Source organism: Argopecten irradians, chromosome 8, assembly GCF_041381155.1.
Source record: "Argopecten irradians isolate NY chromosome 8, Ai_NY, whole genome shotgun sequence".
NCBI classification, from domain to species: Eukaryota; Metazoa; Mollusca; class Bivalvia; order Pectinida; family Pectinidae; genus Argopecten; species Argopecten irradians.
In genome coordinates this window covers 14,886,650-14,910,114 of record NC_091141.1, presented here as the reverse complement: position 1 = coordinate 14,910,114, position 23,465 = coordinate 14,886,650, and the positions used below count along the sequence as shown (strand labels likewise).

Sequence of the window (23,465 nt, the reverse complement as noted above, 5' to 3'; positions counted from 1 at the left end):
CTTTGTCGACATAAAACTATCTTGTCTTATTGTATCGGCTCAAATGTACAATTGATTTAACGTCTGTTGAAATACCAAAATAAATATAATATGGATGACGTCACTCTGTTAACCGCTATGATCAATGATCATTTAAATTTGGAGTGAATGTTAAGATTGATATTTGATACTAAAAATATTTTATTGGTTTTAAGCAATGGTAGAAAAACGGTTCATTTTACAAAACGTCATCAAGACGATTATAGCCAGAATGAGGTTTTATATCTGATAAATATTCACGCAAAGTGACTTCACATATATCTTATTAAAGTACCGAATGTAGTTTGAGGATTTGGACAGAAATATATTTAAACGTAAACGTTAGTATTTCAGCATTCATTTTGAATCGAATTTTGGTTTCTATTTCTGTATAGTAGTTCATACACTACATTCGATTCACCGGTCAGGTTGGATTAATGCAAATGACAATTGATCTACACAGATTTGACTCATCTATATTACTACCGCCTTATTCTATAACGTATCATAGCAAACATAAAAGATGAGACAGGATAGTTTGACTCTAGTATATATAAAAAAGAAATCTTTTGACACTGCAGTGACTTTGACATTTGGTGTCGCCTTCAAAGAACCTTCATCAGTATAATGGAATCGTCGACAGGTGGATACTTTGTTTGTTTGATAAGACGTACGTCCAATAAACAGCCAGGGTCATGTAAGGACGCCTCTCATGCGTGTGGTGCGTGCTTTGGGAGACTGTGGTATATTCGTGTTGTGTCTTTTTCTATAGTGGAACTCATGCTGCCGAAGACACCAAGCACCACATCCCGCCACATGGCAATAAATTTGCTATTACTCATTATTTTACGAATTTTGCGACCACTAAATGTCTTGCGACATCGATTTGTTTGTTTAATTAAAGTAAAGTCATAATAACAGTCAGGGTCATTTACGGTCGGCCTCCCATGTATGCAGTGTGTTGCATGTATGAAGTGCGTGTAAGTTTTGGGGGGACTGCAGTATATTAGAATATCGCTGGTTAATCAATATCGAGTAACGATTTGTTTTACCGAATATATCACTGGGCTTGTCAAATGAATTCTAATTAGTTATTTAGAGCCCAAGTAACTACAGTTCTAGCTTTATAACTGTGTAAAATTCAGCTGATGAAACATAAGTATTACAGTTTGGTGTGTTATTTAATCCTATTGGACGGCCTCCAGTGTGTGTGATGTGTTTTAAGAAACTGGTGTAATTGTGCTGTGACGCTTTGTTATAGTGCAACTCTTGTCCTTTTTATAGTGCTATCTCAGTGAAGCACCCCGCCAGAGACACAGAATACCCGGTCACATGATATTGACAAATTTATATCATAAAATCGATCTGGCGGTTTCTTGTAGTAGATAGAGAATACATGGTTAGTATCTTACAATAAAAGGCTTATTATGGTACGAGACTTAGGAAAGCCAAGATGACGAGGCTTTGTCGAGTCATCTCGGCTTTCCGTGTCGAGCAAAACTTATATTGTAAGATACAAACCGTGTATTCTGTTTATCCTGCAACCATTATAACATTCAAAACGAAAGCAAATTGCCAGTTATTTACTTGGTTTCGCTGAAAGCGAGAAGCTTCTTTGATGCGAAGGAAAAGATTCATTCACTAAACCGAATGAGAGTGTACTCCCTTTTACTTCCGTGGGAAATATATAAGCGCATTCGCAAGCAGTACTAGTAAGTCTATTCAGTGTGTAATATCGCTAAAACAACATAAAATACTGAAAAAATACGACACACTCAAACGAGATTTTCAATATCGTAATAAGGACGTCATCCCGGTGAATGTGACGTCACTTTTTAGCGGGACTGAATAACATTTCATTCACCAGAAGGTTGTAGTTCGGAGTCAAATTAGAAAATGTTCCGCCACTTGTGGAACAAATTCGCGTTATCGTATTGACGTATAAAGCTTTTCGTATTTACGGATAAAGTACAAGTTTATCCGGCCGTAGTTATCCGTCAGTATGTGGGACAGTTGGGGGATAAGTAACCATAGTGTCTACGATAAAAACGTATTCGAATAGTCAACTATGCTGGCCAGCTTCCCTACCCTTTTGTCTTATTTTTGTACCAGAGTAACCCTATATTAACTTAATGGATTGACAAGTGAACGACCTTGGTTTCCTTCCCCCCACATATCTGAACCCAGCCGCGTGCCAGTATAACACGTACGATCATGTGTCAAAATAGGGGCACTTGGTTTAAACTCATAATGTAATATAAGCGGCAAGAATATACGACGACTTTGTATAAGATACGGAATAGTTGCTATAAAAGACGGAAGGAACTGTGTAGAAGGTGACACGCCTTGTTGTCTACATTAATTATAGATCGCTAGGTAGGTCAGTAGGCAAAAGTTTAACCAATATCAGTTACGGATGGCCATGTATAGCAACCCATACTCAGTGCACTTGTGAGAGGAGAAGTGTCATTCCCGAAATGTAATCTGTGATTGTTTATCTGTTGCTTAGTTGGGCGTAACATCCTTATAATAGCTGTGACAGCATACTCCAAAGTGCTATTTCACCGAATACACTAAAGGCACAAAGGAGAAAAACTTAAGAAACCGCCTTCAGCATACTGCTATGGCTGGTGCAAATAACTTAAAAGCCGTATCAATTTCCTTTTTGCAGTGTCTGTAAGATTGTTAAATGTTTTTACAAATGGTCACCTGATTAAAACGAGTTTTGGAGAATGCTCTATATTTTTCAAACGTTGAATGTGAAGGATTTTTCCCAAATTAAATGAAAATATAACCATTACACTTCAACGATTTAAGTATTTCGATAAGGTGTACAGAGCTTACTGGCGATTCGGTAACATTATAATCGCAACGAACAATCTAGTCGTCTATCGATGTCAAGAGTCAGGGTGAGGGTTGAACTCATAGCCACAAGAGACAAGAGAGGCGGTGTCAAGGGAAGAAGGAAGTTAGAAAAGGAACAAGAGAGAAAAATAATAAATAGTCGAATTTTACGATCATGGAATGGGACGAAAAGTACAATTATAGGGCTGCTATATTATGAACCATATGAATGGGACCCAATTTTGGCGATATGACGATATATCTATCCAATAGATAACTAAACGTACAATCATTTCAATTTCATTAGATTTATAATTATTTTGTCCAATCAACATCATCATTTTTGCTTAATAACCAATAAAAAGGTTTCGATCTAAATTTTACCAGATTTGATTCTACCACAATTCTTATAATTTGGCGAGTGTTTGTAAGTCGGCGTGGTAACTAGACTATTTGGCATGACTTCATTGTGTACATTTGGGCTTAGACGTGACCACACAGGCCGATAAGAGTACCGCCTTTTCTGTGACATATGGTCACTGAAGTGGCGAGTGATCTTAAATCCCCATCCTCAAATCTATAATGGTCATTCACATGACTCTAATTCATCCATTCACGGATTATACTAATCACTGCCTCAGCTATAACGCTTTAATGACGAATTACATTGAAGTGAGCCGATAACACAATGCGTTTTAATATAACTGTGTTTTAGGTTACAGTCTGTTTTTAAGTATTATATTGCACGTAAATTGTATGAAAATGTAAGCGATAAACTCAATTGAAGGATGATCTATCTTTTCAATTTTGTTTTCCCGATGAAGCATGTAATGAAAAAGTGCTTAGTTTCTACTATTGGTTTAGAAAAAAATATGTTTATTTAAACAATTGTGTTGCTTGGTGATTGTCAATGTACTTTTACGATAACTAATAGTCCGCAAAAAAATATGATTGTGTTTATCAAGTTTAAGTCACAAAAGTCAATTAATGAGTTGAAGAGTATTATGGGGTTGGGCTTTTTAGCTTTTGAAATGGTATCATTTGTTTGTGTACAACCCTTCCCTTTAAGAGTTTTTGGTTTAAACGATTTCCCGATCCATGGAATATTGTCCATCCGTGTGACAGTGCCACATACGGGAGTGAATATCTGTAATAGAAATATAGCAGAAATCGATGACAGTAATAAGTGCTGATAAATTGTCTTCTGGTAGAAATATTAATTGATCGCTATTTTTTTTAAAGAAAACAAAATCTAATCCGAGAGACGCATGTTCTTTTCTCTCTCTAAATATATAGATACGGAAATCATTTTTTTTTAAATAATCACGGCAGCTTATATGATAATGATTAGCATACATTTTATATTAATAGTATCACAAGGGTCCATATGAATAAAAGAAAGGTTTAAATAGAGGCGCTGAACGTTAGACAGTCTTTCTCTTTGTGTATTCTGCTCTTTATCAGAAATCGTTAAATGTATGATAGTGGCTACTACAATGAGTCAGTAAAATGCTTTAGGACATAAATGTCCCATCTTCAAAATATTCAAGCGGGACGCTACGGAACCGTAAGTGACGAACGTTAGCAACATAATATGTCCCCTTTTTCATTACTGTGACCAAAAAGTGCCATTCTAGTTATAAGCAAATAAGTTGAAGGTATTGGATGAGTCTTTTGTATATTTCTGTATATTGTAATGTTATGGTTATACGTATCCAAACACTCCCATATAGCATTAGACGTGCCAAAATGTCTGTCTACACGAACAATTTACCCGCAAAATGAATGCATGGCATACGTCGTATCTTTCCTAAGGCAAGACTGCATTAACGAATTTTATGAAATGTGTAGCATTGGTAGCTCGACCATATAATGAATGACCTTCCGACTCTGGGATACTGTTTCATTTTTTATAGTTTCTACTGCCTATAATCCTAGTAATCTAGCTAATATTAAACTTGCAGGGTCTTTTGTTCGTGACCTTTGCATATCAATTTCCGAACAAATCCAAGCACAACATGGCAGATAGTGACCATATCGACAAAACATATATTGCAATAATTACATTCTGTTTTGCTATATTTCTTTACTTATTGGATCGAAAAATGATGAATAGACAATGTTGGCACAATCTGTACAAGTAAAACAATATTTACAAGTGAATATAGTTAAGTTACATATAATGTGACGTTACGGCAACAATATATGACATCCAACAATGATGGATAAGAGTTGAAAACTACACTGTTTTTTGAATTATTGTCTTTTATTAATAAGACAATAATTATTTCAAATATTGTTAATAAGTAACCTTCCAAAATCTATTAGGAAGATTTGCTACAGAAAGAAAAAAAATATCGACTTAGTGACAACACTTTGTATAGATAAGTAGAGTGAATTCAAAAGCTTTCCGCCCTTTACGTAAATAGTGCTATGTAGAGCTAGATTTTTACCTAGTTTTGATCTAAACCCCTAAAACGCCTAAAAATGTTCTTAGTACATTCTGGTGGGTCCATAATTACATCAACAGTAACTAGTTCTCAGATCCCTGTGCATTCGTTAGCGACCTAATCATGAGGTTTCTAGCATTTACTGTGATTTGTCGTTCATGTAATTTGCAGATATCTTAAGTTTATACTACAATCAAACCTGCCTATGCATCACTCTGTATCCCTCTATTATCTGTATCCCTCTTTTATCTGACACCAAGTGTCTCAGCTGCTATACTTTGTTTGTCGTCCTCTGTCAATCTGATTAAAATACAGATCCTTATTATCACTACGTTGGACAAGAGGCTATGAGAAAATCTAATTAGGGGTCATGTCCAGGTGACCTTTGGAACTGGCCAATCAAATTGCTGCTGGCAAAATTTTGACAGTGAATTTCAGGGGACGAAATAGTTTGAAAATATGTCAGAATTGTTTCCGTGTACGCCCAAAGAGCACAATAAAGCTAATCGTATATGTATATTGTGGCGAAATGACGTTGACAATTGAAATAGCAACGTGCAGAAAATGCATTTGATCTGAATTGCACGCGCTATAAAGGTCATCAATACATGACTCTTAATGGGATGTTCTCAGATCCTCTATTATAAAGATCTGTGTTTCAATCAGATTGGTCGTCTGTAGGCTGATTAGAGTGTTTCGGCTGCAGTTTGCTTAAAGGGATGCAGGAGTGGACGTGTATTATGAAGACATTTTCTTTAGTTGCACGCGAACTAGCTTACATATAATTGTGATAGTAATGGCGTTCACTGGTCAATAATGATTACCGTGTCATCATTAACAAGTATTATTTATAGGTCCCTTTTAATTGTGAAATTAAATGAATTGCGTTTTAATAAAAAAAAAATCCTGATTTTATGTATTATCAAGATAAATGTAAAAACCTTTTTGGCCTCTTGCTTTTAATTTGAGTTAACAAAACTATTTTAATACCAACATGCTTAAAAGTATTTTATTGTTAGAAATATAACGAGTTGATTAATTGATCATTTAAGCTAACAATATTAGTTACCACTGTATTGTAACATTAGTGTTGAGATTAAAAAAAAGCTTCTTTCAATTACTTTGCAGATGTTTGCTAGGGTGTGTGTCTTGATGTCTTCGACAGTATACTTCAGTGATATAGCCTAGAGTTCAAAAATCATCCTTGCATGACCCTGACTGTTAATAGGACGTTAATTTAATCAAACAAACAAACAAACAATCGCCCAAATAAGGACGATGACGGACATTTTTTTCTTCAATAGAGTACCTATTAATGATGGGGTAGCCAGGTATAGAGAGTCAATTTTCTAAATTTAAATCCAATTATATGTACATCTTGTTTAGTCATAAATTGGATGTTAAACCATATACATCCGAGTCTATATATACGTCTTTTGTTTTCACATTCAAAATGTCAAGTCTAGCTCTTTTCGCCTTCATAGAAATGTTTCTGTTGTATTGAGGACTTGTTGCTATGGAATTTGCTTTAACAGTGGGTGGAAAATCGCTTATTCAAAGGTTAAGTACCAAGCTAATATTAGTTTTCGAACGTATAACATACCGGGACGTTATTTTAAAGTGGAAAGGCTTGGCCCTCGCATTGTCTTGGAATTTATCAATGTTTCATCTCATTCCATTATCCGTAATATCACAAACACCTTGTATGAAACATCTATAGAAGAGATTATGCCATTTTACATTCCCTCCTACCATTTTTGTGTTAAAGTCTAGCTATATCCCTAGTTCCCTGGATTATTACTCCATCACCTCTGCATTTCATAGCGAATTATTGATAGATTATCTTATTAATAATATACAAAAACACAGCATGATTAATCTGTGAACCCTAGTGTATATAAACATTTCCTCTGATCTGTACGGGATGTTAGACTAGTCTACAAATGTAATTAAATTTGACAGCTAGATAGATGGATAGTTTTCCTGATTGTTCAATAAAATATTGATCTTCGTTTCTGATAAAAAATAATTTACAATATCAATCTATCTTTCATATTGACTTATGCCATTATTACAATGAGAAACATACCACAGCCTCCTAAAATGTAAGACATTCACACACGCAATAGACATTCCTTTGTTACAAGAACGAATAACAGAAATGAGAAACCAGCAGCTAAATTCAAAACACAATTTAATTATATATACAATATTATACAGAGATGGTTTACAATATCTAAAGTAAATGGTGGTGGTACAAGAGCAATACGATGGTTTAAAGTGTTACTTATCTGTATGCGAATGTCTTGGTATAATCCTTGATCCTTCCAGGTTTCAAATTAACAATAATCACAAATCCATACGGAAAATGAATGTCTACAGATGATTTGTAAAGTTCCAGGCAATATGAATAAATCCACACAAAGTGTTGTAATAATCCAGATAAAGTCACAATAGCTCTCCCAATAGAATCTTATATGGCGCTGTACAATTCTTGATATGTCTTATTACAGGTCTAATTACAGGTCTCATCACAGTTCTGATTAGCCTTGAACAGCTGGAGTATATATAGCTAAACCCTAATTCAAGAATAATGGAGAAACTTCTACTTCCATAACTATCTAACTAAAAACAGTAAACAAATAAACACATAGAACCTTCTGGAAATAGATCAACCGAGATCCCTACTTATAATCAACTTGTTTACAAACATATTTGTTTATACATGATAATATTCTAGAAAGTTCTATAACCTAAATTATTGATATGACCTTTGGATGTATTGATGATATACAATGTAGCTATAGGAGTTGGCTCCCTTATCTAATAACTACATGTATTTAGTGTCATACATAACACCTTAAAGACCTAGGATGGTAATATCCTAGTTATTTACATACGAATGATATTGTTTGTTCAACGCTAGGTATACTATATACTATATCTACATTACTCTATGAAATAAAAAGAAAGTTTCCTTTATTGGTACATTATTTGGATTGAATGACCTTATACGACTCTTTAAACGAGCGAAGATAATAAATGGCGCTTCTGTAAACCACTATAAATAATGTAAATATATACATTAGACGATCGTGTACGGCATTATAAAACTTATATTCTATCTTTATTATTCGGACAGTACCTTTCGATATTCTTATTGTATGATATCATCATCGTTCATATTGTTTTTATCGTTTTTTCTCTTGGCATACAGCGAGTAGGGCGACTGTTTCGCCCGTTGTCAATATGACTGGGTGAGGTGTGTTGCTTGGTGTCTTCGGCGGCATTCTTCATTGATACAGCACTATAAAAAAGACAAGATTTCCACTATACAAACATACACAGTACACACTACATACATGGTAGGCCGTCCTTGCATGGCCATAGCAGCTATAAGACGTTAATCATATCAAACAAACAAATTTACAGACGGTATAATCTACACTAAAATAAAGTCAGTCCTATTTAGAACAAGAAAGTCGTATCTCATTGGTGAAACGTTATATAATTCCATCATCATATCTAGAGAAACAAACAAACAAACTGTTACAATTAAAATTACATGAAATATAATTTTTATAGATACTAATTACAATTCGTCGGCAGTGCGAAATCATTAAAAAGAATTTATCACATAACTGGCCCGTCCAGCCATGTCACACGGTCGTGTCATAAGGGCGCAGCCCTTCGTGCCCGAACGAAGTGCGGAGCACTTCAAAGGTAACGCATATATGAAAATGTAAGAAAAACAATTCAATCCTTCATACTGACAGCTTCAGTTTGCGGCCGCCATTTTTTACCCACTGTAAAAATCCCATCAGCGTGAATGCGATGCTTTGAAGTCAGCTCACTATATATTCAAGCGGCTCAAACGCTTTTACGATCCAACGAACGTAATCTTCGTCCGGAAGAAGCTCAGTGCAATTGCTCTTTCTTTGCAAGCGTTCAAGTGATAGACCACCTTCCAATATAATCAGTTGACCCAAAACGGAATATCTGTTACGGAAATGAAAATTTCTTCTTTCTCTGATGTAGATTTCGTTCTCAAATGGGGGTTTTGGGACATGGATAGAGTGAGATATATGAATAAAAAGTAAACAGAAAATTCGGCTCCGTTATTTCCATTTTGAACTTTTTAACGTTGCATAATTAATGGTTACTGAAACATATGGCTGCGCCCTTTAAAGTTAATAGTCGGGCAAAGAAAACCACTCTAAATTGCGTTCATTGGCCTTCCAAAAGTTCTCACATATTAATACGACGGTCAAGTTCTGCTTAGTTTCCCAGTTATGACCATTAAAGTAAAGAAAAGTTGAAAGCATTGAAAGCGAGGCTGTGTGGAAATGTAACCACGGACATAGTGAGCCGGGAGGACGTTTTAGAATTCCCATACTTTAAATTAATTTCTTCGTACGCAGACAGATTTTGACGAGAGATTTTATTTTTCCATTTCATAAATTATACTGGATACATTCACACCATTTTTACCGACTTTAGCCCTCCTTGCCCGACTGTTCACTTTATGGCCTTGCCTTCAGTCATATTAAATACCGTAAGGCACATGTGTAACAACACTATTATGACGTCACATGTAGTTTTGACGTCATTACAGGGATTGAATTTCGTTTTTATATTAACCATGCTTGTATGGAGCAATTCCTCTAAGGATATATTCTATGGGGCGCGTTAGCGCCCCTTATTGAATATATTCTTAGAGGAATTGCTCCATACAAGCATGGTTAACATAAAAACGAAATCCAATCCCTATATTTACACTCACACGACTTTTTATTTATATTTTATGCAATAGAATCGTCATCTGAAAGTGACGTAATTTTTCAATAAAAGTCGGTCAAAAGTGGGAGGAGCTTACTCAATTGAACAGCGAATGATGGCTCTTCTCGTAAGGTAGAATTATTCATCCGCGACGACAAAAAAGTTCAATATTTTAGTGTAAAATAAACATGACAAAAAAGTAAATTTGTTATTTAATCAGATCAGAACTTTAAATTGGTATTCAATTTTGCTAAAGGTAATATATAGCGTAATAACATAAAGTATTTGTACTCGGCCACACGTGTGAACTCGGTGACCGTTATTGTGCAGCGAGGCGAAGCTGACGCATGCTTACACACTGGAGTTTGTCGAAGTTGTTAAAACACCGCTTTTCAAGTAGCTAAATTTGTTTGAGATTATCGTCTGACTTGACGATGTTACATCCTTCGGAGCCATGTGATTATTTAATCTACGCTTAGATCCATCGCCATCGATAGATGGAACAACTTCACTTGTGAACAAGACAAGAGAATATGTTTATAACTGACCTAGCTCTGTCAGAGGGTCTCACGTCCGTCAACCCCAAAGACTCGATCGTAGGACACAGACACAGAGGTAATGTTTACATTTGACATCAATCTTGTTTCGGATATTTTTTCCCGTTTCTTTATACAATTGTTAATTTTTAGAATGATTGTATCATATATAAATATAAAACATATATGTATTGTTTACATTTTTCCAAAATTCTACGAAAAACAACAATATACACGCATTTAATGTTGCGTCAAAATGTAAACAAAGCTATGTGTTGCTTTTTAAAAAAGTAGCCCCTTTACGTTGCATAGAACATTTTCATATGCAAGTTCAAAGTTCAATGTTACCATGCAGTTATGGTAAACAAAATCGGCTAGTACTTACGTATAGTGATCAAGTCTAGCAAGTGTAAATATATGAATATGACATCGCATGATTGTCTCAGTAGACGGAAAAGTCACAACAGAGCCAGATTTCTACTGTTTTATATAAATACAAAATTAAAAATTAAATAAAGCCTAAAGGCTCGTGGCATATCAAATTATTGAACTCGTTTGATAAATTTCATTTCACAGAGCCATTCCAACATAGTTTTAATATGGAAAAATCTATCTGACGGATATGAAATAAATTAATGGTATTGATTGCGTCTGTTTCACCTTTTGTCCGTCGTTGTGCGTCTTGCAACGTTAAACAATTTACATTTTCAACTTTGTCTCCAGAATCACTGAACCAAATTCAATGAAATTTTGCAGAAACCTTTAATGACCAAATGTCCATCAACATTGTGAATTATATGGTCCAAGCCCCCTAGGTGCATGAGGTATGGGACAAAAAGGGGTCAAATAGGCTAAAACTTCAAAAATCTTCTTCTGATATTCCGGAAATGTTAGAATTTGCAATTAATTATTTTTAATAATTTTATCTTTAAATAAAATTAGAAGCTCAAAAAAAAAAAAAAAATGTTAGAATCAAATACTCTTCATAGATGGAAAGGTCTTATGTTCCTTTACACAAATTGTGAATTATATGACCATGGGGTCCTTCGTTTCCCCTTTTTAAGGAGATCAAATTTACTATAGTTGATATAGGGAAAACACATTCTTGAGCATTATTTGGTCATTTGTTAAAGATGCTCCACCGCTGACAAATGGTATTTTTTCACTATTAAAAACAGGACCAGACGATTTAGTATTTTTCTTCAGTTACAAAAGATACTTACTTTATACCATTACCACCACTGAAAAGTTTGAGCTTCTAATTTCACTTCAAGGTAAAAATATGAAAATAATTAATTGCATCCCGAAAAATTCCGTGTCACTATATCATATATGGAATGAAGTACTGATTGCGCATGCACCAAAGGCGTAGTAAATTATTTTAAATTATTTTTTTGTGTCAGAATTATCAGTATAAGATTGCAATTCAATCCTATTAACAAAATTTCCATGACTGACCATGGGGGCCAGAGGGGTCTTTCTTTTAATTCATGAAAGGCAAGTAGTAGTAAGCTTAATTTATGCATCGGAAACACCAATACAAGTTTCATTTTTGTTAGAATATGTTTGTGGTAATAATGTCCTTTTCTTTAGCATATAGACTAATTCGAGTTATGCCCCCTTTTATGGATTTTACGATTTTGACAGTACGAGTTGTGGCCCTTGGGGATAGAGGAGGGGCATTTGATACGGTCAATGTGTCCGAAGGGGATCCTAGACCACAAATATTTCATCAGTCATGATACATGTCTATATTAAGTAGGGGTTTATAAATGCATCCAAAATTGGTCCCCGACTTTTTCGTGAATAACACCTGCATCTCATCCAAGGTCCTTTTCATTTTTTGCTTATCGAAGAAATCGACCGATTTTGGTCATGTCGTACCTATCCTTCTTATCGATTTACAGTAAAGACAAGCAAATTTTGAATTTGCTGCGTTCATTCCGACGGCAGTAAGTAAGAACTTCATATCGCCCCCAATGAAGAATTCAAGTCGGAACTTCTTACCGGACTTTGTCTCGTAGTAGGAAAGGCCGTTTTCATCAGAACTGCCGATTATCTCGTTAATTTCTTCAAACATTTCAGAAAAAGACTCCTGGATCTGAGCAAAATTTTCTTTTGCGCTAACGATGGCTAAAGTATGTTGGCCGGAACAAAGACATAACTTCCTCGCCGTCATTAAGAATGGCTAGTGATAAAACAAGAAAATTCGAATAACCGCGACTACTTTTAGCACCGTCAGCCGCCAGTTTCAGTTGACACGATAGGGTATTCATCGTCCCTTTGTCGACTGCAGGTATACCTAAATTCGGCCTATCATTCAATAATCTATCAAGTGTCCCTCCCTTTGAAGTTAAGTTGTGCAACCCATCTGCCATCCCAGGTGATGGCCCGAAAATGAGGAAAAGTATCGGATTAACTCTGAGCCTACAATTGCTTAATCAAGTGGAAGTCTTGATATGGAATCCACTCTTGAGAGATAGTTTCGTGGTATTGCATCATCAGATATACCGAACAGCATCCATGATGTAGAGATAGACTTTTAACTTTGTCCTTCTCCGGTTTCAGTTATAGGTGTTCATATCGGACAGACATTTAGGAGTTTTATTTGAAAAAGGTTATACCTTTTGGCCATCTTAATCGTCCACTTACCTTATTTCGTCTATGGTAACACCGAATGACTTAGCAAAACCAGAGGGCTTTATCGACTCGATCCCGCAATATGTTCACCTTTTTCGAACCCATTGTTTTTCGACATTTTCCAATTTTGAGACCCTTGTTAACAAATTCGGATTGGAGCCTCTCGATGTATACGTTAAGTTCCCCATTACCTTTTTCATATTCGGCCAAAAACCGAACTTCAGTTTTTTGCCGTATTCAACTCCTTCTGCAAGTTCGATATTTTAGATTGCAAGTTTATCTATGTCTCTTTCAAGTGTTTCTCTGAAGTCGTCTTTGCTACCTATTTCGTCTTGGAAAATTGTCAAATTGATTTTCTGGTGAATGATGTTCTGTTTCGCCCGTCCTTTCGTTTTTTTGTAGAGATTTTTGTTTGTGCAAACGATTCGCCTAAGCCTCTCTTCTACAGAATTACAGTTTCGTAAAGTAATTTCACGACAAGATTCGGGCAAATTAGCATTCAAAATGTCCGTATATGACACGTTTTCATTAGATTTGATATAATTAAAGGCACGTAAGATGCCTCGTGTCATGCACAAAATAAATGCTACTTTTGATTTCGATTGACCAGAGATATGTTTGGAGCTTCCCATACTAACATCGGTTGTTAATTCCAACCGTTGGTCGCATTTCAGTTTTCTGCTTATGTCATTTGGTCACTCATGGTTGTAAATTAGATAATAAAACACGCGGAACAAAAATAACGCTTTAAAGGGAGTTTAATGCCAATCAAGTGAAAAGTTCAGTATTTAATTCTCTCCCGTACAGATTTCAACTCTCCAAAACTCCACTGGACATGGTTCATAGAGTCCAGTCTGTTCCATGCGTCGGAAGCGTTTTCTTGACTTCCTTAGTACAGTCTTCATGAAAACAGGAAACCTTATCTTCCTCCCCTCCCCACTTCTTGCGCTGTAGATGAACTCGTCCCAGTCATGGGGTAAAAATCATTCGCTCAAAATGATTTCTCTCGTATAAATTTCCCTGTATCTCCCCAAATATAATTCTAAATGCGTCCAGTGACAGCTCAATATAAAAATGTCCCCCAGTACGATGGGCCAGTCGCTGCTGGATGGCACTCAGAAAAGCATCGCTAACATGCTGAATGACGTCCGGTTCTATGTTTTGAGGACAGTCGAAGTTCTGGGTCAGTTCTCTGGGTAAATGGCTCACCGGCTCCCACGTACACTCGAATGTACTATATCCATCCCAATGGACCAGGTACTCCAAGATACCCTGAAAAGTACCATTATATTTGTCACTGAGTGATTTATTTAGTAATAGATTCCATAATAAAGTAAATCATTTACCAATATTTAAGTTTTTGTATATTCAAATAAAATAAAATTTCAGAGTCAGTATTTTATAACTGATTAGAGCAGGCCTAATAGTCGCATTTCACACTCAGCGCGGCGATCGTTACCATATCTAAAAATTTTCGAATAATTATCAATATTATTTGACAATAATAATTTGATAATATTAAAATTTCTTGTTAGACTGTAATAAATAAAATCCCTAGGCTTTGCCTGTATCCGAAATAGCCCGGCGCGGCACGAAACTTGAAAGTAAAACAAGACCCAAAAAATTACCCCTTCTGCGGCCCCCACCAGATTGGCAATACACATCACTGAGTGCGGCGGGTCAAGACATCGGTAAGTTTTGAGCGTAATAATTCGACCGATAAGCAGGCTGTTGTATTAAATAAGTCGTTATAGTGTATCCTGATTACTGTCAAATACAAAACATACCAAACTTTGTCCATAAATGTTATCCATAACCTATTTTAACACGGAAAGAGTCTGGTCTTTCCAGTCATTGACCGATTTTTCCCTTACCTCTTTTGATTTTCTTGAGGTGATGATCCTCTTCACTGTAAAAGTGCCGGGAAGTATATCCCTTTTCTCTAGTTTATCCTTTACAATTCTTTTAATCTGCACGGGATCATTAAGTTCAGTATAATCCACCCTTTTTCCTCGTATTCATCATTGCCAAAAGCCTTCAAGTGATTTCGAAGTTTCAAGGTTGTCAACTTTTTACATTCGGAACCTCTCTGATATTTTGATTGGGTCAGACGATCAGAGACGGTGCAAACCGAAAGGGATATTTTATGAATATTAATGAGGGGAGTGAACGCATTTCTCCACATGTTTCACAGAGCCACTCCAACATAGTTTTTAATATGGAAAAATCTGTCTGACGGATATGAAATAAATTAATGGTATTGATTGCGTCTGTTTCACCTTTTGTCCGTCGTTGTGCGTCTTGCAACGTTAAACAATTTACATTTTCTCCAGAATCACTGAACCACATTCAATGAAATTTTGCAGAAACCTTTAATGACCAAATGTCAATCAACATTGTGAATGATATGATCCAAGCCCCCTAGGTGCATGAGGTATGGGACAAAAAAGGGGTCAAATAGGCTAAAACTTCAAAATCTTCTTCTAATATTCCGGAAATGGTAGAATCAAATACTCTTCATAGATGGAAAGGTCTTATGTTCCTTTACACAAAATTGTGAATTGTATGACCATGGGGTCCTTCGTCTCCCCTTTTTAAGGAGATCAAAATTACTATAGTTTGCTATAGGGAAAACATATTCTTGAGCATTATTTGGTCATTTGTTAAAGATGCTCCACCGCTGACAAATGGTATTTTTTCACTATCAAAAACAGGAGCAGACGATTTAGTATTTTTCGTCAGTTACAAAAGATACTTACTTTATACCATTACCACCACTGAAAAGTTTGAGCTTCTAATTTCACTTCAAGGTAAAAATATGAAAATAAATTAATTGCATACCTGTTTTTAATATGACTTTAAACTTCAATTTTGAACTCCCGCCCATTCCCACCCTAATAAATATTTTTTACTTTATATGTGCCGCATATGGGCTGGCGGTTTTTACTTTGTAAACCCAACATTGGCTATTTTGGTTTAGTAATTCTTGAAGCAAATATTGTTTTATATGTATTTCACAAAAGTTTTGTCATGCATTATATTGGATTATCGTTTGCTGTTGATTTTATAAATATCCTGTCACCCTATGTGAAGATGGCCTTATTCATTCAATATGGTTTTTAAGTTGTTACGTGTAAGTCTGTAGATGCATAAATGCTTTTAACAGATTCGAACCAACTTTGCAATGACCGTCAAGGCCTCTTGGGCCTCTTGTTATGTTAGCAAAAATCCAACTTTGAAAGCAATTGTTATTTATTTGAGCACAGCGAGCACTACTCTTGAAAAGTCCAATAGCGATATCCGGAATTAAAAATCACTAAAGCAAAACAAACAAATTGTTTAAATACATTATGTAGTATATATTCATTTTATAAAATAAAACGGATATCACTACACGCGACTTCGCACCATAATCTGCATCAAAACAGAAATTTACGGAAACCAAAATTCCAAATATAGGCGAAATACAATTTAAGGCATCAAATACGATTCATTAAATTTTGAACAAAAGAAAGTTTTTCATACAACGACGTGTCAAAAAATGAATTCTGTCCGGACCCATCCCTTGTTTTGTTGTATATCATTTCCTCGAGGCAGTCTAATGCTAATGGTTCAAAGTCCAAATGGAATTTATTGGCAAATAACTCTGGTCTCTGCCCAAGTAATGGCAAATCTCTCACGCCAAAGATACAAATTGTTCGAACGAATTTCCCGTAACAATGCCAAGGCTGCCACTTCCAGTTTTTAAATCGGGTCATAAAGGGCCTGTGTTTGTCTGCCTTACCTAGACAAAAACATAAATATATTACTAGAGAAATGTTCATCATTATTCAGTTATTGTAGTATTTCTCAAATCATTCCATTTCATTATGATAATATTTTTCTAATTGATACGTACAATGTTTCGGTCATGTCAGTGATAATGTTAGAGGTTTTAGAAGAAATGTTAAGGGGAACGATAGTAGACAATGGACAAAGCAATTAAATGTTTTCATAGAGAATATTATTTAAAGCCGCATAATCCGTATCTTTCAGGGTCCGTAAAACCAAAAACTAATGGACAAGCTATCGGTAGTAATAGCCCAAAAAAAGTTTACGAACTATTCCTCACATTACAAGGACTAAGAAAGTTAAGATGTGCAAAGATATAAATATGCAAAATTTTATTTTAGACTTATTGCTGAGAATATTATATGGAAACGAATTCGAGCGATGACAACAACTATGATTTGTGAATGATCTACCAAAACCACATAAACTGACTTCTCTTCGTCTCTATAAGGTGAGTGGGGCCCCGAAGGGGTAACAGTTATAGGCCTAATCTATAAGTGATTGGTGGTTTTTTGGAATTGGTACCATAGTAAAATAGAGATTAGAAATCAGGAAAAGTGTTTATAAATTGGGGAATATATAAAAGATTTAATCTTGGATTACAAAAGAAGCATACATAGAGTCGTATTATACGCGTTTCCCTAAATATACGATATAGATCTACATGTTAGCTACTGTTACAGCGTCAGGAGTGTGATATCTATTTTTGTATTTATTCATATGCAGTGATGTATATCCTTTTACTATATGCTATGGATATTCCTGTATTAAAGAAGACACTTTCAAATTGACTTCATCAGTGCCCGTGTGTGTAAGATTGTATTTTTTTTAGACTTACAGTCAATTAGTCACGTACTCGTTATCCTATCTGCTGGTCTTAATTATATAAAATTCACACCAATACATCACAAGTGGTGTAAGTAAGGAATAGTAATTGACTTTTAACAATATGTTATATATATTATGTCCAATACATTTAGGCTACATAAATTCTGGCACTAGTACTATTAAAGTAATGTAGTACCATTATTCTTCACATGAAAATGCCTAGACCTCTGTTATAAAAGAAATGACTCAGTAGTATCTAGTGAGGTTTGATTTTGATAAACCTGTGTTCAAAAGATGTGTAATTGTTATAAATTTGTGTTTGACAGAAAAAAAAATTGGAACTAGTTTTTGTTTTACATGTAGGCTTACACTGGAAGATTATTTACATACATTTATATACAGTATTTATCTCTGTACATTAACTGACATTTACTCCATATTTTCTTTATAGAATGTATGGGACCTTCCACCAGATGACAGAAGTGCAATATGTGATGGCAGCTCACCCAAAATGAAAAGGGAAAAACAACTACCTACATGTATCTCTGAGATCAAAACTGACAGCAAAAGAAAAAGTCTGTTTGTAATGTACCCATTATGAACCAGAAAGATTTATATATATGATTTTCAATAAGGAAGGACAGATTCAAACTTGAAGTAAAAACCTAGCATAATTCTTTACTATCATTTCAAGGATATTTTTTAATAAGTAATTTCTTCTTCACACAATAAGGATTATTGCATGTTTACATACCTTGTATGTATAACTTTTGAATAATTTATGAACAATAAACCAATTAAAATAATATATGTCATTTGTCTGAGTTGTTTAGTTATGTAGTGTTCATTTTAGAAATGTTCAAATACAGAAATTAAATAGCAAACAAGACTGTGGCTAGATCAAAGGCTATTTGGGTCAAATTAAACCAAGAGAGCTGTCTTCATTATCTACACAGAAATTGTATACATAATTGCAGATTAGACATTCAGAACTTATAACACACACTAAAAAGGTCTTATTTCAACCTCAACCCCTTTCTTTCTTTTTTTTTTTTTTTTTTTCTTATTTTTTTGTAATCCTTGAAATCATATAACCAAATGTTTATAGATTCACCAGAAATTTATCATGTTTTCAACGAACATGGAGCTTTTTTATCACACATTGATATGTATACATGTATACACATATGACTTTGAACAAAAATGCATATAATGTCAAGTTTGCTCTCCGTGCTTATTTTACTTGATTTATTATTGTATTTCATTTGGACCTTTATAAAATAAATGGTTATCCAAGGCAAGTTAAATATCGTCTGAGATATTTATTTATAAAGTATCATCAGAGATTTACATGTAGATAACCATTTTTGTCTCTGTCTAGTACGATGTATCTTGTCTATTTCGTTATTTATCGATACCATTATTTTTATATCTGGTACATTTTGTACAATGTATTATCTAGTCTAGTACGATGTATTGTATCAATACCGTTCCAACAAAAATCCCTCCGGTGGCTCCCTGAAATTAGGCAAAGCATTGTCAACCGATCGCCGTATTGTAAACACTCAAAATGACTGTGAGCATTAAATTAGATATATCTCGTTTGATAGCTGTTAAAAGGCATTATAAACTTTCATCGTTTAAGATATTAGTTCCATCTTTGAATCAGACTTTCATTTTTCTTTTTTGGAGAAATACCAAGAACCTTCATCATATTGGTGAATGTTATGTTCAAAGCCACCATTGGATGAGCTCCCTAGATATATTAGAAAGGTGAATGTACAACAGAGATGTGCAAAAGTGATATCCAAGTAAATGTTTAGTCACTTTCTAAGGCTTCTAATAATACGGTTTTATCTGTAAAGAAGCCATTTAAATAATTAAAGATGCTTCACCGCCGACAGAGCATAAACGATGTTCATAATTTGAACAATAATTGGTGTTTGATCATGTATATATATGTATAATTAACAACAACAAAATATATAAGATAATTTATTTTCCTTTTGGTGTATGCGCAAACAGTAGTTCATTCCATATAGGAGATAGTGCCTCTAATTTTTTCTCGGACTGCAATTAGTTATTTTTAATATTGTTATCCTGAAATAAAAGTAGCAGCTCAATTATTTCAAAGGTGGTAATGGTCTAAAAAATACTAAATTGTCTGTTACTGTTTTTGATAGAGAAAAATACCATTTGTCAGTGGTGGAGCATCTTTCATAAATAAAAATCTCCATTATAAAATAAATAGAAAAAAGGTATTGTTTTAAGCGTTATTTGTTATAAAACTATCAGAAAACATTCAGTACTCTCTTAAATAATATAACGGTACCGTTGTATGATCCTTTAATACCAAGATTGGTGTTGTGGTTTAGTGATGAGAAGAATGTCTCGTCCGGCATACGTGTTTTCTTGCACCATTCTAGAAACTGTTTGGCCGTTTTATTATGAAGGACGAAGTCCACAAAATCCCTGCTGACAGTTATATGAACAGGCCCTTTCATTGGGCGTATCCCAGCTGGCGCTTCGCCTGCTTTTTTCCACCGGTCGTAATTTTTTCTGAAACAGAACAAAATAAATAATATAATACACAAATAACATTGCAGTCATGATGTCAGATTCAAAAGCTTTTTATAAAGCTTGAATAGTATTTTGATTGCGTTTAAGGTGGCATGAACGCAATGGGGTACAGACATAATCAATGTAGCGCGTTAGCGGGGTAAAGCTGATGATACTGTTTCGGATATCTGTAGTTATTTTTTTTTCTGGAAACCTGTGCATGACCTGTTTACTTATTATTCGCTTAGACGCTCCCAGAATTGTTCTCCGACAATCAAGATGTTCTGTATATTTAGGTGAGATGAGTGACCGTAAACACATGCTGACGTAACTATGGAATTTCCCGAATATTCCTGAGGAAAGCCCTCTGGTTGTAGCCCGAACCAGCGATTCATTTTGTTGTTTATTACCGTTACATTGCTTGAAAACATCTTTTGTTTTGATGTCAAATACATATTTTATGGATCTAATAAAAACTCTATTGTTATTTTGAAATCCGTCAACTTATGACGCAAAATCTTATCGAGTGGTGAACTAGAAGTAGTCCAAACCTGCACTTCGTTTGTATTCATTACGCTAATTTGAAAGCAATTCCCCTCCCATTGACTATATTGAGGTATATGTAAATATATATGTATATAAACAATACGACGTGTAATTTGTGAACTATAGCACTATACACCGAGTGGAGTATGCTAGTTCTGTGTCTGGTGGCATGCTTTATTGAGATAAGTGCCTGTATTAGAAAGAGTTACAAAGCGAACATTTTGTTGTATACCAGAACGCACTTCACACACCGCACAGACGAGAGACTATCCTTGAGTGACCCTGACTTCGTAATAGGACGTTAATAAACCTAATCAATCAATTGACCAAATCGACAATATTTTTTCATCACATAATCCGCCTGGTATTCAATGATTTCGCCCGTGTAATATTTTTGCATATGTCACTAGTGTAATATAACCTGAAGCGATTTTCATTGGCTGGAAATTCATCGTGACGTCAGACAGAAACAATGAGATAACGTCAGGAAAATGATGTGACGTCAGAATGACGAGGACAGTGGGACAAAAATTGCGGCCTCTGCTGGATACTAAGAATACATTGTGACATAAGAATTTGTAGATATGTGATAAAAAGTATCTTAAATTTGTGTTCATTTCATATGAAAATTTATGAAACAAGCCAAGGCTCGCAAAAATAAAAACTTTTTTAAAAGGCTCGTTTGATAAAAATTCATATGAAAATAACAGTCATGTAAGATCTTATATATATTGTTTTCATACATATGTCACAATGTCTCAATCAATAGTATTTAGTTTACATTAATCTAGTACATATCTATTTACGATTTAAGATATTGTACTCTTGCTATCATAACATCATCAGAAGTTTATCTAAAAGACTTTCAATGTATGTAAAATCGAAGCTTGACACCAAAGTCCTGCGTGACTGTGTTGGGCAAATGTGGACCACACTTACGACACTGAACGACTCTGTAGCCGGACCCCTTGGTCGAAGCTAGTAAACAGCGTTTAAGAACAACCATGCCCATTTGTTATCACAACAGAATAGAACTGTTTATTGAAAATTCATTTCATACATTACAGCTAGAAAGCATATATACATCAAATAAATAACTACAAAAGTTTCGAAACATGATATTTATAATTAAATCATGATAACCTCCATTATTTGTAAGTGAAAATCTCTCAGTAGATAAGAAACCACATATATTTTACTAAATGTTCTAGGCATGTAAGTAGCAAATTTTGCGAGACATACATGTTATTTCGATACCGTATCACAACATATTTTAATTTTTTAAGGTGTAAAAAGTGATTTAAATCTTATCATTGTTAGTCTAAATAAGATATCGTAAAAGTCCTGTGCACCTCTTCATATGACCAGCTTAAATGTTGTTCATATAATTGTCGTCATATAGAACAAGATATTCATACACGAAAGACTGTTTTTATCAAAGGATATTGTTCAGTAGGCGATATTTGATATTGAAAACATCGTGTTCTCAGAGTAAATCAAAATGAAAAAAGTTTCTACTTTACTTACTTATCCAAGTAGCCACCTACTTCATTAGCTCCGTTGTAGACTTTGAGTATCTTGACCAGTTCAGCATTTGTCCGTAGAGGGAACTCTTGTCCAGTCAGATTTATAAAATATTTCCATGACGTATACTTCCACAATTCCTTCATACACATAAGCTCTGGTTCCAACACAGAAAATGTACCCCATCGTACTGCAACTGACGTGTTTGTAATAAACACATTATCAAAACATTTTGTTATAGATGATAATGTATCACGAAAACTTGGTTCTGTCTTCAAATCAACATGTATACAGTAGAAATTCTGAGGCCTATATATTGCTCTTAGAAGCCTTTCAACTTGCTCTAAATCTCTATATACTAATATACTGTATGCTATTGGGAAAAGTTTCTCTTCGACAGTCAGATGATTTGTGATATATTGTCGATGGCTTACAAACACTGAACAATTTCCTGTTAAATTTCTGTAATACTCGTAAGACAGAAAATGATGTGCAAAGTCCTTTGTAAGTATATTTACAATACGTGTGTCCGTGACATTCATCGCAAAAAGTTCAGTACATATTCCTCCCATCACCGGTAGTCTGTCTCCATGTGGCAAGTTTACATCAAGAGAATCAGCTCCTCTCAATTGTTTTAATTGCGTGGTATGATAGATACCGGTATAATATATTACCAAACTGACAGCCCATATTTCTACTATGATACATCCAAGTGACAATCGTTTAGTCAACGACAGAAAACTAATGCATTTCATTGTCTTATATTTAGTGGTAAAGTATATATATTTATACATATGTTCAAAAGTGTATAGGAAAACCAGTATGTATATATCTACACTACGCCAAACCACCACACCGGGGTCTCTAAAATGTATTGATTGAATATTTCAATATTGAAAGGGCTATAATA

The 23,465-nt window shown here is 34.7% G+C and overlaps 1 protein-coding gene across 1 annotated transcript; it reads right to left on the bottom strand.

Moving 5' to 3' along the window:
* Positions 1-16,679: 16,679 nt before the first annotated feature.
* LOC138329029 (beta-1,3-galactosyl-O-glycosyl-glycoprotein beta-1,6-N-acetylglucosaminyltransferase-like) lies at positions 16,680-23,097 on the bottom strand. Its single transcript, XM_069275726.1, has 3 exons — positions 22,559-23,097; positions 20,251-20,485; positions 16,680-17,034 (listed from the first exon to the last, which is right to left on the bottom strand). Exons 1-3 carry the CDS (start codon positions 23,095-23,097, stop codon positions 16,747-16,749), a joined length of 1,062 nt encoding a protein of 353 aa, XP_069131827.1. The 3' UTR covers positions 16,680-16,746.
* Between the last annotated feature and the right edge of the window lie 368 nt (positions 23,098-23,465).

Coding starts and splice junctions, on each gene's coding strand:
- LOC138329029 (XM_069275726.1), bottom strand. CDS start 23,097: ATGAATGTCACGGACACACGTATTGTAAATATACTTACAAAGGACTTT. Junction 20,486..22,558: donor GTAGGTGGCTACTTGGATAA/GTAAGTAAAGTA, acceptor GTTCTGTTTCAG/AAAAAATTACGACCGGTGGA. Junction 17,035..20,250: donor GATCATACAACGGTACCGTT/ATATTATTTAAG, acceptor GCAGACAAACAC/AGGCCCTTTATGACCCGATT.